At 40.8% G+C, this 19,592-nt stretch overlaps 1 protein-coding gene across 1 annotated transcript in view; it reads right to left on the reverse strand.

Moving 5' to 3' along the window:
- The window catches only part of dnah7 (dynein, axonemal, heavy chain 7), a 304,502-nt gene that overhangs the window by 30,301 nt on the left and 254,609 nt on the right, over nt 1–19,592 (reverse strand). The window contains exons 48-53 of the mRNA XM_056288870.1: nt 16,610–16,764; nt 14,615–14,805; nt 11,091–11,224; nt 9,055–9,390; nt 6,548–6,674; nt 4,474–4,668 (exon numbers count right to left, since the gene is read on the reverse strand). Of these exons, the coding sequence (XP_056144845.1) occupies nt 4,474–4,668; nt 6,548–6,674; nt 9,055–9,390; nt 11,091–11,224; nt 14,615–14,805; nt 16,610–16,764 (1,138 nt within the window). The remainder of the gene's footprint in view (nt 1–4,473; nt 4,669–6,547; nt 6,675–9,054; nt 9,391–11,090; nt 11,225–14,614; nt 14,806–16,609; nt 16,765–19,592) is intronic.

The following is a 19,592-nucleotide window of genomic DNA, read 5'->3' on the forward strand; positions in this document are numbered from 1 at the left end:
AATGGCTGAGTCGAGCGGGTTCATCCAGCAACAACAGCACAGCTGATACTACTGAATTAGGAGAACCCGTTCATAAGAAAAAGAAAACGGAGAAGGTAACGCATCGTCAGTTTGGTGAAAAATATGTGCTCTCTGGATTTACTGCCACAATTACAGAGCCACCCCAGCCAATGTTTTTCCTCTGTAGCGATGTGCTTTCTAATAATAGCATGAAACCATCCCATTTACATCGCCACCTCAGTACTAAGTATCTCTCCTGTGTGGGTAAACCCACTGAGTTTTCCCTCAAAAAATGGCTGAATTTAAGAGAAGCCAAGAAAAACTGAAGAAAGTGACATCAGTCTTAACCACGGCTTTGGAGGCATCATATGCTGTGTTGCTACTTGTGGCTAAATCAAAAAATGCCACTTACCATAGCCGAAGAGCTAATCTTGCCTGCTGCTGTTATTCTCGCAGAAACAATAATCGATAAGAAAGCAGCTGATAAAATCTGAAGAAAGTGCCATTGTCAAATAATACTGTGTGCCATCGGATCGATGACATAGGAATTGACATTATTGACCAAGTGATGGAAAAATTGAAAGAGTCAGGTACGTTTGCTTTGCAGTTGGATGAATCAACGGATGTCAGTGGGGAAGTGCAGCTGATTGCGTTTGTGCATTACAAAGACACTTTGGAGATGAGCGAGCACATTCTGTTTTGCAAGAAACTCACGGGGAGAACTACTGGACAGGATGTTTTTAATGTTATTGACAATTTTTTCTCTCAACACAAGCTGGATTGGAAATCCTGCTCTCATGTGTGCACGGATGGCGCTGCGGCGATGACCGGCAGAGTGAATGGTTTAATGGCCCACATTAAAAAGGTAAACCCTAATTTTACATGGATGCACTGCATGATTCACTGAGAAGCATTAGCTAGCAAGAGAATGAGTCCAGAGTAAAACAAGGTTTGAATGATGCCGTAAAAGTGATCAACTTCATACAGTCCAGGCCTCTGAATCATAGACTGTTTCAGTCACTTTGTCAAGATAGTGGGTCAGAACATGAACAGCTACTGCTTTACACCGATGTCCGGTGGTTAGCCCGAGGGAAGATGTTAGAGTGGCTGTTCGAGCTACACAATGAAGTGAGGTAATTTCTGTTGGAACACATGCACCCCCTTGTGGCTATGTTCAACAACACTGACTGGATAGCTAGGCTGGGATACCTCTCCAATATTTTCAGCAAACTCAACCAGCTGAATCTCGCTCTTCCAGGTAAAGACACACATGTTCTTAGCTTGTATGACAAAGTATGTGGATTCATGGGGAAGATCAAGCTCTGGCAGAGCAAATGTGAAGATGGGGATACAAGTTGCTTCCTGCAGCTGGACACATACATTGCCAATTGTGAATGTGACAGAGCTACAGTTGTGAAATAGTACACACACATTTATCCAAGCTCAAGAATGTGTTCAACTCCTACTTCACCACCATTCCCGACAGACTGCAAGAAAACCTCATAGATGGGTCCTCAGATAGGAGCCTGAAGATGAGGTACTCAAGCACACCACTGATACAGTTCTGGTGTGTTGTGGAGAAGGAGTATCCTGAATTGGGGAAATATGCCCCAAATGAACTGTTGCCCTTTGGATCCACATACCTGTGTGAGGTGACATTCTCCGCCATGACCCACATCAAAACTAAACACAGGAACAGGCTCAACTTGGAGAATAACCTGGTCACAGCTGTTGCAACAATCTCCCCCAGACTCACAAAACTGATTGGTGAGTTTGAGCCTTACTTTTTTTAAACTCTATAAACAATGGCTATTATAAGTAATACGATTAGTTTTAATTGAATATGATTAAAGTATCACATTAATTGGAGAGATTGAGTCTTTTTTAATGAAAAGGTATAATTAAAGACATATAGACTAAATAAAATAGTGTATATGTATATATAAATTATATGCATTAATGATAAAATATATGCACAAAAGTATTGGGACACACCTCTTAATCATTGAATTCAGGTGTTTCATTCAGACCCATTGCCTCAGGTGTGTAAAATCAAGCAACTAGCCATGCAGTCTGGATTTACAAACATTTGTGAAAGAATGGGTCGTTCTGAAGAGCTCAGTGAATTCAAGCGTGGAACTGTCATAGGAAACCGCCTTTGCAATAAGTCAGTTTGTGAAATTTCTTCCCTGCTAGATATTCCACGGTCATCTGTAAGTGGTATTATTGAAAAGTGGAAGCATTTCGGAACAACAGCAACTCAGCCACAAAGTGGCAGACCAGGTAAAGTCACACAGGAGGGTCAACAAGTGCTGAGGCGCATAGTGCGTAAAAGTCGCCAACACTCTATTTACTCAATAACTGCAGCATTCCAAACTTCCTCTGGCATTATCAGCACAAAAACTGTGCACTGGGAGTGTCATGGAATGGGTTTCCATGGCCAAACAGCTGCATGCAAGCCTTACATCACACCAAGCACAATGTGAAGCGTCGGATGGAGTGGTGTAAAGCACGCTGCCACTGGACTCTGGAGCAGTGGGAATGTGTTCTGTGGAGTGACGAATCACGCTTCTCTGTCTGGCAATCTAATGGACAAATCTGGGTTTGGCGGACGCCAGGAGAAGGTTACCTGCCTGACTGCACTGTGCCAACTGTAAAGTTTGGTGGAGGATGGATAATGGTATGGGGTTGTTTTTCAGGGGCTGGGCTAAGCCCCTTAGTTCCTGTAAAGGGAATTCTTAATGCTTCAGCATACAAAGACATTTTGGACAATTCTATGCCTCCAACTTTGTGGGGATAGTTTGGGGAGGGCCTTTTCTGTTCCAGCGTGACTGTGCCCCAGTGCACAAAGCAAGGTCCATTAAGATATGGTTGGGTGAGTTTGGTGTGGAAGAACTTGACTGGCCCACACAGAGTGCTGACCTCAACCCCATCGAACACCTTTGGGATGAACTAGAATGGAGGTTGTGAGCCAGGTCTTCTCATCCAACATCAATGCCTGACCTCACAAATGCTCTTCTAGATGAATGGACAAAAATTCCCACCAACACACTCCAAAATCTTGTGGAAAGCCTTCCCAGAAGAGTGGAAGCTGTTATAGCTGCAAAGGGGGGACAAACTCCATATTAATGCCTATGGCTTTAGAATGGGATGTCATAAAAGCTCCTGTAGGTGTAATGGCCAGGTGTCCCAAAACTCTTGTACATATAGTGTATATCCTGGTGATCGCTAAAATTGATTGCATAGTAGGGGGCACTTTAGGTTGGCTTGAAATGTTTTGGGGGTACAGTACTCAATAAAGTTTGTGAACCACTGATCTATGCCGGTCTGTCAGGTTTGTCAGTCTGCTTACTGTTTTTTCTCTCTCTAGCGCTCTTGCTCACTGCCTCATACCAAATACCAAAATTGACTGTGAGGTGGCAAGGTGCAACAGATACTTAATACCAGAGAAGTTGGTGCACTCTTTAAGCAAACACAAAATCAAATGCCCTAGTTACTGTTTTCAAAAAAAAAAAAGTCTGTAAGTGGGAAAATGAGCCTAGGATGATGGTTTTCACACCTTCTTTATGCAATTGCAACTATTTGGTTGGATAAAACTCTCTGGCCTTTGTGCTATTGAGAACCAAGAGTATGCAAGTTTCCCTTCCAACCAAACTCCAACAAAAGCTGATTTCACTAACCCATCAATCAAGATTTTTCTTGACTGTCACTCCCTCCACCAATTCAGATCTGTTTGCTCTTTAGATGTATTTGCATACAGGTACACTCTGTACACAATGACAAAATATATATGTGTGTATATGTTCCACTCTCTACAAAAAGGCCCTCAGCCCCACCCTCCTCATGCTTTTATGTCATCTTCCAATGTCCCTGCCCAGTAATTTAAAGGAGCAGAAAAGCGAAGGGAGACAAGTCAAAACAAGGTTGCATCACACTTAAAAAGGTGCTATGTATAATATTTCTAATTTGCTAAATCATAACATAACTAACAAATGTCAGCAAGGTCACAGAATGGTACTGGTTGAAACAGGGTAAATAAATCACTCCATCCCCTCTCTTCCTCCTCCGTTACACTACACAGATTTCTGCATTAAAAAACAGAGGAGGTAGGCTGGTTGAGTTGTGTTTGTTAATTGATGCCCTGCCCCCCAAGAGACTTGGCTTGCACCCAGTCCTTAGCAAAGGTAAGCAGCTACCACCACAAATTATATCTACAAAGGGCATTTAAAAATGGCAAGTTTTGGCAGACATGCAATACATCCTTTACCTTTCAATTTTAATTTGTTTGTGTAGCTTGCTTTGATGTTATTCACATTGTCAAATGATGGAGGATGAGATTCAAGCAGAATTGTACATAGCAACTTAAATTCCCATGTACAACATTAAATTGGAGACCTATACACCACCCTAGAGACACACAAAGCAATGGCAGACCCCCAACCCCACCCAGTCAGTCAGCCCCCAGATGCTCACAGGGCTGTCGTAGACCTTCTTCCACTCATCCCTGATGCGTGCCATGTCATGACGTAGATCCTTGAAGGACTCCATCTCATCCAGGCGGCAGATTTCATCCCAGGACTTCTTGGGTAACCAGGTACAGGGGTTAGAGTGAGGATTATCCAGGCCCACACCTCCTGTCAGCAGGAAGTGCCACTCACCCTCATTGACCTGGTAGGCATGCATGAATGAGATTCAAAGATAATTTGTGATTGAGTTTGACAATTATATGCAAGCTGAAGATGTAAAAAAATATTTGAAACACTGACAGGTTCTGGAAAACAATTTAATATGACATGACCTCTGTAGCAGTGATGGATATACATAAGCGACAGCAGTAGATAAGAAACAAAACACTGTAGGTGTTTTTATTGATTTACGTAAAGCATTTGACACAATCAATCATTCCTTACTCCTGAAGAAATTGGAGCGCTATGGTATAAGAGGTGTCACACAACACTGGTTAAGAAGTTATTTAAATAATAGGTTACAATATGTGAATATTGAAAACACTGAATCACATCTAAGAAGAGTAACTTGTAGTGTTCCACAAGGTTCAGTATTGGGACCTAAGTTGTTTATACTTTATTTAAATGATATTTCTATGGTATCTAATATGTTGAAATTTGTTACGTTTGCTGATGATACAAATTTAGTTTGTTCTGGGGAGGATATGAAATAATTGCTGAAAACAGTAGAAAGGGAATTGAGAATGTAAAAAAATGGTTTGATATCAATAAGTTATCAATAAATGAAAATAAAACAAAATTTATGGTGCCCGGCGGTTTTAGGGTTAATTGTGAAATAAAACTGAAGTTAAATGGAGTTGAAATTAAAAGAGTATTTGAAACCAAGTTCTTGGGATTGATTATAGATCATAAACTCTGTTTGAAACCACATATATAATATATTGAATGGAAATTATCTAAATATATTGCTATTCTTTACAAAACAAGGGATCTGCTGAATAGGAAATGCTTGCGTATATTGTGTTGTTCACTGATATACAGACCATATAATTAAACATCAGAAAAGAGCTATTAGAATAATAAATAAAACGTGTTACCGTGAATCTACTAATCTATTATTTATACGGTCTTGCACCTTAAAATTCTTAGATATTGTGTATTTAAAAACATTGGGAATACTTTATCGAGCTAGAAGTAAAAGCCTTCCTGTTTGTATCCAACAACTTTTTAAATTGAGAGAAGGAAACTGTAATTAAGAGGATTGTGTCTTTTTGAAACATGTAAAGCGAGAACCAACGTAAAATACAGATGTGTTTCAGTTTTAGGAGTCAAGCTACGGAATGCTCTTAATGATGAGTTGAAATTGCGTAGCTCACTGTTGAGTTTCAGAAAAATTCTAAAATGTAAAATAATTAAGGATTACAACTTAGTATATTTTTTCCTTTTTTTTCTCCTTCCTTTTGTAACTTTGATATTCTAGGTTACCTTAAGGCTGTGTAGGATAGGCAACAATAAGCCTTGGACTTCAGCCTATTCCTTTTTCGGTCATTGATTGATTGAATTTTGTTGTGTGAAATAGACTGATGTAAATATGTACGATGATCTTTTTTTCTTTTTCTTTTTTCTGTCTGTCGCATATGAACACAAATGTATGACTGAAATAAATCATTCATTCATGATACATAATCTTCCATCAACTGAACACACTGCTATACTATGAAATACCAACACTATGCAGTAACATAGTGTGTGTTCACATCCCTAGATTTTTTTTGTGTGTGTGTGTGTATGTGTGTCTGTCTGTGTGTGTCTGTAGTACGTGTTTGACTTAGACCAAGATTGGAAACAAAATTCACAATGAACAGGCCCCCGTTGAATAAGAATGGCTGTTGACAACTCAATCACCACAAGGCAAATAAAACACAGATTTTGGGGTTATTGGTTGAGGTTTCTGTTAGTTTAGAATTAGAATGGTTTAGGTTAGCATTAGGCTTGGTCCTTATGATGGGAATATTTTGGTAAGGATTACAGTTAGGGTTAGATGATGGGGACAAAATGTCTGTGTGTGAGTATGTCCTCACCAGCTTGTCATGTATTAGTAGATTGACATTGAGGCAGAAGGAGAAGAGCAGTTTATCCTTTTCAAACAGTGAGCGGCACACATTGACATACAGCGAATAGGTGAAATGGTCTCTCAGGATTTGCAGTCTAAAGAAAAAAGAAAAACAAGAACAAACACAAACAATGCACACACACACACACACACACACACACACACACACACACACACACACACCCCAACACATGCATACACGTGCGAAGATGCACGAATGATTAGTGTCTGTTTTGAGCTTGGTCTCACACAATTGAACACAATGTTAGTGTTAATATGAACAAGTCTAGATGGCATCATCTAATTCTGTTTCAGTGTAGAATAACTTCTAATTCATGGTTAAAATAACTGTTTGTATTCTTACACCAATACACAATTTTATTTATGGATTTGATTGCTGACTTGATAACGATTTTCACTGAATCACATCACAATGAATCCTGAAACAAATTTCCTAAGCATTCAAAGTGAACAATGAGTCAGCAAGAGAGAGACTCAAGGAGAGAGAGAGGGTTAACAAGCAGGTGAGTATGCTTAAACCAGAGAGAAAGTCGTCCATGTAAATAAATGAAACAGGGACTGTCACGCACTGTTCTACCTACTCAGAGGTGTTCCACTTAATGACTGATGGCAAGCTCCTTTTGCCTCATTGAGTAGTTAATAATCGTAATATACTGCTCTAGATTTTACGAAAGAGTTACTTAACACATTTTACTATGAATGGGCATTCACACAATGAGAACAATGAGCACAATGTATGCATAAAAACTTCCCTGTTCATACCTCACACATACACAGACAATATACCATTTTTCTCTCCTTTGTCAGAAGCAGGTGCCACTGGAAATTGGGATGAACTTTTTTTTTTCCGCTTTTTCTCCCCACTCTTCCGAGCCTTCCTGGTCACTGCTCCACCCCGTCTGCCGATCCGGGGAGCGCTGCAGACTACCACATGCCTTCTCCAATACATGTGGAGTCACCAGCCACTTTTTTTCACCTGGCAGTGAGAAGTTTCACCTCCCCTCTGACACATACCCACATCCGGCTTCCCACCTGCAAACACGGCCAATTGTGTCTGGAGGGACGCCCGACCAAGCAGAAGGTAACACAGGGATTCAAACCAGGATTCCCGTGTTGGTAGGCAACGGAATAGACCGCTACGCTACGGAATGAACATGTTTAAAGTGTTACTATATCTATAACAATCTATTTTCCAACAGAGCATGGTGAGGTCTTCCTTATAGCAACATAGAGCTAGCAACACGGTGTTATGTTTAACAATGTATTTTGGGCATTCTAACAAGGAATTTTGGTAACCAGCATTAGCTCATCAGCAAGCTTGTAGGTTCACTCGGAAGGTGTCAGTGGATGCCATATAGTGCAGAGAGAAAGCTAGACATGTACACATGAAACAAGTGTTTAAAAGGTATGCGCTGAGGAACCAGAAATAACATTTTTCTTTTCTTTTTTTTTGAGAGGGGAGGGTCAAACAGATCTGATTTTGGCCATGTTTAATCAGGATATTCTATAATACAGTACCAATTCATTGAATTCTATTTTACATTGGTGGTTTTGTGATGTCTGTTATGAATTTGACTCATTGTATTTTATGGTGGAATCTGTGGTGGAAAAAATAATTCTGTAACACAAGGGTTAAAATGAACTTCCAATCTATAAAATACAATAAAATCACCTACATAACACACAGCAAAATACCAAGATGTTATATTGTTCAATCTTTCTTTCAGCAAACCATTATTTTGTGTGTGGAGTAACACAAACAAACCACAATTTCAGCAGTTTTAAAAGTGTGTTTGTCTGTGTGTCTGATTTCTGTTATGTGTGTACTCTGTAGCTATCAAGAGAAATCCACTTCAGCTTCCATATGATCCCCAAATGTATCAGAGCATTGAGCAGCCACTAGTCACTTAAGCCAAGTCTCTTACATGCATGGAGGCACACACACCGACCCCTGCACACATACATACTGTATAAAAACCCACACAAACACACAGAATCCATCAGAGGCAGGTAGGGTAGGGACAATGTGAGTCAACAGCAGTATGTTTGTTCTGGCCATTTCTTCATTAGTGTCCTTCCCACACTGGTGGCAGCAGTGACATGTGAGCATGACTGTGAAAGTTTACTGCATCCCCATGGAGATTGCCGTTGCTCCAGTTTTAGCCCTCCTGCCTTTCCCTCTTTACTTTTGTTCCTTCTTATCTTTCCTTATCGCCTATCTGATTGCGACCTTGAAGCAGGTTTATGATCAAGAATGACGAAAAAGGAAATAAAAATCACCTGCAACATTTGGTAATTTGTTGATTTTTATGTACACATTTTAATATTGATATGATTTTAAAAATATAAAGACCTTTCATTCCATGTGGGATGGTAGAGCAGACAACAAACAACCACAGTCAAATCTTACCATTGTTTGGCTATTGGATAGTGCTAATTTCCCACCAATCTCACCTCTGCTCCAGGACATCGCTCTCTTCGGAGTTGTCAATGGAGTTAATGAAGAGGTTGATAAACCAGGTGAGGGAGTATTGGTACATGGGCTCTATGCTGGCCAGATCAGCAATGGAGAAGAAGAGGATGGCCGAGTGCACGGCAATGGGTGTGTAGCCCATACGGGTCTCATCGATCTTCATCTCTGTCTCCTCGGCGATGGCCTGCTTTTCCGAGATCTCATTGGACAGCACCTTGGAGGAGGAGAGGATCTGAATAGCTGTCTCATCCTCAAGAATGTTGCCCTCAGAAGAGGAAAGCACCTCCAGGATCTTGTCCTCAATCTCCTTCAACTGCCTTGAGAAGAGGAGGATTTGTCAGGTCTACAATGTTCATGCTGATGAGATTGAAGCATTTATTCTTTTACAAAAATTAACATTCTAAACAAAGCCTAATCAAAGCTATTTATTACACTTTAATAACTTCCGCTTCAGCTTTGATTAGGATTTTACATAAATACTTATTTTCTTCATTTTTTCCCTGGGTGTTGCTTGCTTTCCTATTCAACTTCCAACCCTTTTCAAATTAGAACAACTCATATTTAACAAATCCCTTTATTTATTTTGCATTTCAAACAGAAGCTTCAGAAGATACTTTATCCAGACATTTAGAGAAATCAAGCAAAGTTGAGGTAGTGCTAACATTTAAAAAGCCATCATACCGAATAACAACAGACAATAATGACAGGCTAAAAACAAGGACACGATAAGGGTGCAGAAGCATGGCTTTTTTGACATCCTTGATATCCTGTTGTAATGCACCCTTATTCATTTTTTGCATGGATATTTATGAAGTATCATCCAAATTAACACACAGTAACAACTATGTCTGTTTTCCCCTCAAAGCTCAGTTCAATTCAGTACAATAAACTAATCAACGCTGTGGGAAAATTAATTGGTAAACAGTGACACATTCTCTTGACACAATAAATACAATATGACCAGTGGGGTTGACTGACACCCTAATAAAGTGTTGGACGTCTTGGGGGGAGGAGTATTCAAAAAAGCACTGGGCAAGAGGTGTGTGTGTGTGTGTGTGTGTGTGTGTGTGTGTTTGGGGGGGCTTCAAGGATAAAGATGGCCATACTTGTTTGTTTTTTTATCCTTCTTGGAATAATAGACTTTTTCAAGGTACATTTCTGCAACCACCTCATCATCATCATCAGCGATCACTCAGGGTCAAGTATGACTGTTCTCCTTATTGGTCCTTATGGGTCTTCGGGTGGGTGTAGAGGTAAATCTTGGAGCTGCATATTTTGGGTCAATGTGGGCAAGGGTGTGAAGAAGTGGTTGAGGATGTGGTTTGGGCTTTTCTGGTAACTCGCTACTTTCTGGGTCTGCACTTGTTTTCAGCAGCACGGGGGAGGTCACGGTTGTATCACACAACACTCTCATGGATGGCAAGTCCCCAGGCACCCCTGTTTTTTGCTGTTTCTTCCCAGGTGTAAAGGTCGATGCCAAACCTTTTGATGTGGGCCTTGATGTTATCTTTATATCGCTTCTTTTGTCCTCCTGGGGCATGCCGTCATGTCACGGGCTGAGAGTAAAGGACTTGTTAAGCGACATGAGAATTAGACATGCACAGGACATGGCCAGTCCATCTCAGCTAATGCTGTGTGATGGTGGCAGTTATATTAGGCATGTTGGACTCCTCGAGGAGGCTGAAGTTGGTGCACTTATCCTCCCAGCTCAGCTTAAGGATCTTCCTGAGGCATCGCTGTTGGTAAGCCTTGAGGGCCTTCCGGTACCTGCTATGTGGGGTCCATGTTTCTGACCCATAGAGTAAGGTGGGCAGAACTACTGCTTTGTAAACCAGAATTTTTGTTCTGGCCTGAAAGTCGCGGTTTTCAAAAACCCCTTCTCTCCATCCTGAGAAGGCCCTGCTAGCACAACTGAGATGATGGTGTATTTCAATGTCAGTGTTGGTTTTGCAACCACCTACACTACACTTGGAAGCTAGCTATATGTGGTATTTGACTCAAGTCTGGAGGATGTTACCTCTTGTTCTCTGCTCCCTGCAGAATGAGACCCTGTTTCTCCTCCTCCAGGTCAGGCCTCTCCCGTGCCACCACAATGCCCAGCAGCTGGTCCTGCATGCCCTCTGGAGTGATCATGAAGTTCAGCAAGGTCACCTGTGGCACAAGAGATGGGACAGAACAGGGAACACAGGCATGTGCATTTACAGGCGTATGCACGCACACACACACAGGACCACATGCATGCATGCACGTGCGCGCTCACACACACACACACACGCACGCACGTGCACACACACACACACACACACACACACACACACACACACACACACACACACACACACACACACAGGACTATATGTACTGTCCCATCCAATCATGTCTGTTCTCAGTATGCAGCACTAAATTATACAGTATTGAACATTTTGGCTTTAATGCTGCACCTCCCACTACTTTATCAGCCAAACAATGGAAATACCTTCTATAGCCTCAGCTACAGTTACATGGACACTTCTTTTTCCCATTCTCAATGAAATCATTCCGATTGATGATTTCGGCTCAACTGTTTATATGGGATGTGATCTAAAACGGTCTGGTATTTACATGCGCCGACGCATTTAATCAGAACAGCTGTGTGACATTTTTCCGTGAACTTGTTTGGAATTTCTTATTTTCCTACCTAGGCGTCCAATAATGTTCAGTTCTTTAACTGTCTTTCTGTTTGCCTTCTGGAACTGCTGGCAGTCTTCACAAGACATTGTATCTGATCCAGTTACAATCCGACTTTTGTGAGGGAGAAGGATGTCAGTCTCTCAAGTGGCAAACCACGACTGACACAGGGACGTCTTTGGAGAGATACGACCTGGTGAAAGTCTGTCTTGGGAGCACTAGCTAGCTACTTTGGCTAAAAACAAGCCGGTGCTAGCTAGCAGCAGAATCCGTTAGCGGTACAAATGCAGGGATCGGCGATTGTGCGCAAAGCCAGGAAAGCCCAGTCTGAGTGTTAGTAGCCACAGTTGAGCAACAGTAGAATGCGTTCATGAATTAAAAAAAAAAAAAATAACAGGCTGTATTTCCAGAAATCAGACAAAAAGCTCAACGTGGAAGTATAAGCAAAACTGTCGATCACGGCCAGGGCTGAGGGCTGGGTCCACATGAGTTTCAGCATATACAGCACCTACGGAGTCGGAGACCTCAGTGCGATCTAGTCCATGCAACTATCGATGATCAGATAAAATCCATAAAATCATACAGGGAAACAATAAAATCAATCAAACGTTGTTAAAAGTTAAAAAGCAAGGGAGCAGAGCAACAAACAAACAAACAAACTGTCAGCTTGCCATCAGCTGCCAACTGAAAATGACTCAGCAGGGCATGCGCAAAAAGAGTACAGCCGGAAAATAGGTAGGATTCATTTGCTCTATTCTCCTGTCAAAAGTGCTACAGAGGGGTGAGAGGGGTGTGTCTTTAATCCAGCCTTAGTCATCAGTTTCCACAATTTCCCAAAGGTTCTGGGATCTACTCGCCGCCCTAATAAGCTTCACTTCTCCAGGGCAGAATTCCATTTCTATTGATGCAGTGGGCCCATTCAGCTAGTAGTAAAGACTTGGTGCCTATATAAATCTCCCATTTGTTGTTGTTACATGTGTATCCTTTCCTCTTGTATCTCTGCTATGCTAAAGGCTGCTTGCTAGAAGTTAGCATGGTTGTATTTGAAAGTATTGCGTTTCAAATGGGACTCAATGGGAATAATGGGAGCCAGCCATAGAAGTGTACTGTGAGCAAAAAAAAAAAATGAAAAAATAAAAATAATTTAAAAAAAAAGGCTTGAAAGAAAAAAAAGAAGAAGGGAGCTGGCTGTGAAAAATGAGCTGAATCTATCTAATAGCTGCCCATAAAAAGCAGGACCCTGCAAATAGATGCTTGAAATGCAATCCTCACTAATGCCTTCCCCCACCTTGCCTCTCTGTAATGCAATTTTCTTTAACGTGCCTTTTCTTGGAAGAGGTTTTTATTTCAGTGTGCTCCATCTGTGGGCTGGTACTGGCGGACTACGAACCACTGTGTTTAAATGGGACATTGTTAAATCATGTGTTGCAGGGGTAAAAATGTACTGTCATCGAAGTGGTGTGACCCTGTGGAGCAAGAGCCACCCAACAAAACTAGGGCTCCTCTGTCTCAGAAAAAAAGCATCTCTTACTTTGGGAGCAAAATTCCATAAGCATCCTTCACAATAAGTGTCATTTTGTTGTTTAGTTCAAACTTGAAACAGGAAATAGTCAAATCCTAAATGGTGGAGGGTAATACAATTTCCATTTCCATCAAATAAGCTTATTACAACAAAACTACCCACTTTGTAAAATGGTTGCAATAATGAGCTGCTTTGTCCAAGGAGACAACACATTACCACACCGGAAATTCACCCTCACAACTTTACAATGACTGATTTTCATCATCAATTTTTTGAAGGCCACACTTAAACCATGTTAACTGTTGGTATTAAATCTAATGAAAATAATATTTAAAAGTCAGAAGAGTGCAGGCAGCCTGTGCGCCATCATTCCCCTCTTTGTTGGCAGCAGCTTTGGTGGGAGATGGCGCCTGCACAATCTTTGTGCCAGGTGGAATGGAGGGGTAAGCATGAATGAGCACTAGAGACTCATTAAAACATCTCTGGCACCTTCTGCAGACAGCCGTGTCTGACGGGAAATGCTCCATCCGCACTGTAACACTCGTGCCGAGAATGGGGAGAGAGAAAGACCAATAATAAAAGTCTAATACAAGCACAGCTTGTCATCGTAAAACACTGTCTGTCTGTCTTTCTGTCTCTGTCTGAGTTTTGAGCTGGGTGATAGGAGATATTGGGATAGGGGTTGTATGGTGCAGGTAGGAGTTTTATATTCCTCGCAAGCAAGGATATATATTTGTGGTCATTGTCTACTCACAGAGATATCATCATAACTTGTTTCAGACAGAGCCATGATACAAATGCAGAAACGGAGAAGCTCAGATGCACTGTGGACCAAAGATGAATCCACAATAATTTATCTCGAGAAGATTTGGCGCTGACAAACATATAGGATGTTGCATTACCATCTCCTTCTTGACAAGCCTCCTCGACAAACTATGTTGTAAGTTGAGAGGCAAAGAAAAAAGGTTTGGGTTTGTACACCATGGTAATGGACACAGCAGTGGGGGTGCCACCAATATCTATTGCCATGACTACCATATTTATTGAATTTTTCAAATACATTTTCAAATAATGCATTCTTCAGATGTGACCAGTGAAATAGAACAAAAATTCCACTTTGTTGAGTATTGTGTTAAATGCATGTGTATTACAGTAAAAATGGATGATCAAATCCTCTACCTTTAATAAAAACTGCACAAACTATTTGCAATTCAAACATGTAAAACATTTCATTGTATTACCACTTTTTGTTTTAGCTGATTATTTTCAACTAATTATGATGAGCACAAATATAATGCTGTCTATCAAGATATTTAAGATGACTTATTTTTCTTTGCCTGTTTCTCACTCACCTTGACTGAGGTCTCAGGCAGGTAATGAGGGTTTCGTAGCTTGGTAGTGATGTAGAAGCGGAAGTCAGGGGCATAATCGACAGTGGAGTCTCCTAGGCGGATACAGATGGCACCACCCTGTTTGAAGGTCTGCTTCAGCAGTAGAGGCTCCAGGATAGGATCCAACTCCTCACCAATGTTCTCTAGGAGCACTGCAAAACAAGTTTCAAGCCATGACATCATTGCATCAATAATGACCAACATTTCATATTAGGGACCATGTCAGAATACAAAGCAAAGCACTCATATCACTGGGTAATAGTAGCAGGCACAAGTTAGTATTATTCCAATGCAAGCCCTAAAACAGTAATAACGTCACTGCAAATAGATATTATGTACGATGTTACTTCCCCTCTGCCTGAAATACACATATACTAGAATGACAGATGACTGACGACCCCATCACCCTCTTTCAGCTCCCTGTGATTAGCACTTCAACAATGAACTCCCCTAAGTGCACTTCAGGATCCTCAGTATTCTTGTGCCCATGGAAAGAGACAATCACCAGCAATCAGTCCAGTGAGTCAGAGGGTAGAGTTATCTATCCTTTATTCATGTGACATCATCATTAGGGGACCTCTAAGGTGTTGAGGCAAACATGGTTGTGGATAGCTGGATGTAATTTCATTTTACACTGTATAATGACTTTTCCATGTTCAGTCTGTCAGCCCATCTATAATTTACATTATGAGGAGGAGGCAGTAACTAAGTTCTTATACAGCACGGATCGGCAATAACAACCGTTGACCTTTCTCTCACCACGAATCCGAGATTGCTGAATAAATCGAGTCAACTAACTCCTAATGAGGTTTGCTTTGGGGTCCTCTTATACCAAGCCTTGCATGTCACAAACAATAATGCAGACATCACTATATAAACATGTTTATATGGTTCACCCAATGCATATCAATAAGTAGAGATGTGGTTATATCCTGTGCTACATAAAATGAGTTGAACCAGGCGAGATGACTTTAACACCAATACAGGGCTTATAGGCTGCACGTAGGAAAAAGGAGAGCTTGGAGAGCAGTTTGTAAAGGGAGGGAAACATGATGCTCAGTCCTTTCTCTGGGGATGACTTCGTACCCTGCAAGGACAGACTACTCTCTGAACTGTTAGCTTTGCAGTCAGCTAATGAGCAGAGACCTGATAGCCAGCTGACTTGGGACACTGTTAAAGGTCTTTTTAATGGTTATGTATCTGTCTCTCTCTCTTTCCCCCTCTTACTGTTCGCCTATCTCACTTCCTCAAAAACCTCAGCAAAGACAAAAGGGCTCACATTTTTCAAAGGATCCTTGTTATGTGGTGTATCTCTATCAAGACCAAGAATGGAATTTTATAAAAAAGCAAACTGTTATCATGGCAGCCCAACAGGTCAAGTCTATACAGAGGCGCGACAGTCATTGAAGAGGTGTTTTCTACTTCAGGGCTGAAACTCAAGGTCTAAAGGGAGATTTTTGTATTAAAACCAGACAAACAAACAAATACTGAACAAGCCAGGAGAAAAGAAAGTGATCACATCTACGCACACAGCCAATTTGCCCCTGATGATGGGCAAGAAAAATATGACTGCTGAAAACTCACTTGATTTCTCCTGGGATATTGTATGATTTGTGACATTACCATTTGATGAGCGGTGCAGCAGGCCTGAATAAAGGCGTGCTGGAAAAGAAATACTCATGGTATTTTATATTTTGTAAGTATATCTTTACAGAACTGACAACAAAGAAGTATAGCATTCTGAGCACTGCTTAGTTACTGTGGTGAAGAGAGACCCCTTCTGATGGTAAGAGGAGCTGCACCAAACCTGAGAAGTCAACAGAATACTTACAGATGGATGAAATTGGTGAGATTTACAGAGGCACACACACAGGCACTTTTAACAGCATGCCAACTTGACTTGTATCATCAACTATATTGGTTGAGAGCCTTCAATTTGTCAATTCCCTAGCTTACCTGGAGTGCCAAACTGGATACAGTTCTCCAAGGTGCGTACAAAGTCAGCATCGCTCAGCTTGATAATGCGCAGGCTGTTGGCCTTCTCCATGTTCTTTACCCACTTGTTGGCCTGACCCTGGGGATCAATCATTAAGGGCCACCGCCTGGCATTGCTGTGGACACACACACACACACACACACACACACACACACACACACACACACACACACACACACACACACACACACACACACAAACGCATGCATGCACACACACAGAAGCCAGTAGTAAAGCAACAATGAAAATTTCATGACATCTTTCCAATTCTCAGAAACCTTTCTTTTTTTAATTCTAATTAAAAGTTTTGCAATGATAAAAATGAACTGCCACTGATGAGCAATTGAGTAATTAATCTATAACAAAAACGTAAAAAGAAAAGATTTTTTTAAGTTACCCATTTTAAATACGCTCACATATTTAATGACTTTTCAACAGCAAGTGGTCAGCTGCAGCAGTGCTGCCCAGAGAGAGAGAGAGAGAGAGAGAGAGACAAAGGGAGAATGAGAAAGTGAAAAAGAAAGAAAGCTTCTGATGCTGATTCCGTGGGAAACCAGAACAGAATGGTGGTACTGGAGGAGGAGGATTGAGATATACAGCTCAGACTGAGGATGAACATTAACTCTTAGCAGTTAGACAGTTCACAGTGGGTTAGCACACCAGGGGCCATTGTCTTGTGATTAACTGTCTCTGGTCCCTTACACGTGCGGGGCAAGGGACCAGATATACAGTAAGCTCACCGCAATGAACCGCTGGCTGGCTCATTACTGTAATGAGCAGGGATTCGGTTTTATTAATAACTGGCCTTCTTTCTGGGGCTGCTCTTACCTACTTAAAGTGGACGGCATTCACCCTACTGGGGATGGTGCCGCTCTTTTATCGAGCAATATAGATAGCTGTCTACATTATATTTGACACTAGGGAATTATCATTCAGCAGGTTGCAAGTGATTGGTGAGCCTGCTAGGTTTGAACCTAAGGTGGATGTGGAGTTATCTAGTTTAGTTCATCTGTAAAGTCAGGGAATCTCTCATAGCATAGATTATCAGACTGACAACTTGGTCTATAACATTGAGACTGTCTCCCTACCCTGCTCTATTGCTCTCAAGCTCTCCTCTCCTAAATGTGTGAATCACAATAATCTAATAATCATTCCTACCACTGGTAGTGGTGAAATGTGCAGCGAAGCACCTAATAATCTACAGAACCAAACATCTAATGTTATCAAAAGTGTAAACACTCATCATTCAAAGCATAGGTCTTCAAAATTGTCAACTAATAATACAAAGTGTCTAATTCCAATTAATATTTCATCTATTGGTAGCTCTGAAGTTCTGCTTTCTACTGATCACTTCAACAAGACGCTTAAATTTGGTTTCATAAATATCAGATCACCATCTACCAAAGCCTTACTAATAAATGATCTAATTCTTGAACATAGTTTTGATATGATTGGGTTATGTGAAACATGGCTGAAACCAAATGTTTTCCTTCCCTTAAATGAAGCTTCTCCCACCTGACTATACTTATGCCCATGTAGCTATGGCAAATACACAAAGTGGGGGTTCCGCCTTAATATTTAAGTCTATTTTAAATTTAAGTTCTAAAATTTAATCTAATTTCAATTTAACTTCTAAACTTGAATCTAAAGTCCAATCTTTTGAGCCTGTTATTCTAAGTCCATCTCCCTCAGCCCTTACTAACTCTTGAAGAATTTGGAGAATTTTTCTCAGGTCTTGTTACTCATTCTAATGAGATCCTAATTCTTGGTGATTTCAATATTCATCTGAATTAGGCTGCCGATCCTCTAAGTAAAGCCTTTCTGGCACTAGTTGATACTTTTGGGTTCGCTCAGTTTGTTCAAGAGTCAACTCATTGCAGTGGTAACACCCTTGATTTGATTTTAACTAAAGTTGTTTCTGTTTCTGATCTGAATGTCTTGCCAACCACATCTGCTCTATCAGATCGTTTTCTCATTAGATTTGGAGCATTATTGGCCTGTCCTGTTAATGTCGGCACAGATGTAATTGCCACTAGTCTCCTCCATTCAGTTGCACCTCTCACTATCAGACTTAGATGATTAAAGAGGGCTACTCCCTGGTTTATCAATGAGACACATGCTCTTAAGAGGGCCTGCGGGAGACTGGAATTTAAATAACGAAAATCAAAATTGGAAGTTTTTTACCTATCTTGGCATGAGCGTTTATTGAAATACAAGTGCTTTAGCTGCTGTGAAAGCAGCGTATCTAAGAACCAGAATCACATTTATTGGCCAAGTAGATTTTCACATACATGGAATTTGACTCTGGTTTTGTGGCTCACTTAGTGTACTTAAGAAGAATAACAACACTACAACACAACAATCTTCACATACGTATATACACAAGGATTGACTTATACGGGTGAAATAAGAGGTGATAAAGTGCAATGGTGCATAGAATATATAAGAGATGCTAAAATAAATGTTAGCAGGTTACTTAAATACATGCCTGAGGTAGATGGACACCTCAGACATCTCACGCTTAATCAATATTAATAAACATAATCCCAGATTTTTCTTTGACACTGTAGATAAGTTTACTAAAAAGCAGCTGTCTATTAGCTGTTCACCACTCATAACCTATGAGTTTCTAGACTTTTTCTGCAATAAGGTTGATTAGATCATAAACAAAATTAGTTCTTCAACTCCAATTACTCCTGCAGATCCTGTCTTAGCAAATTCATATCTAAATTCATATCAATACAATGAGTCACTGATAGTCCCTGTTATTACATCTTTTGAGACTATTTCTCTTAATACTTTGACTAAGCTCGTGTGAGCTTCTACACCAACTACTTGCCTACTTGACCTTTTACCAGCAAAACTTTTTTAAAGACCTCTGGCCTTTTCTGGGACCTACTATGCAAGACATTGTTAATTTACCACTTACTACTGGCACTGTTC

Source organism: Lampris incognitus, chromosome 11, assembly GCF_029633865.1.
Source record: "Lampris incognitus isolate fLamInc1 chromosome 11, fLamInc1.hap2, whole genome shotgun sequence".
NCBI classification, from domain to species: Eukaryota; Metazoa; Chordata; class Actinopteri; order Lampriformes; family Lampridae; genus Lampris; species Lampris incognitus.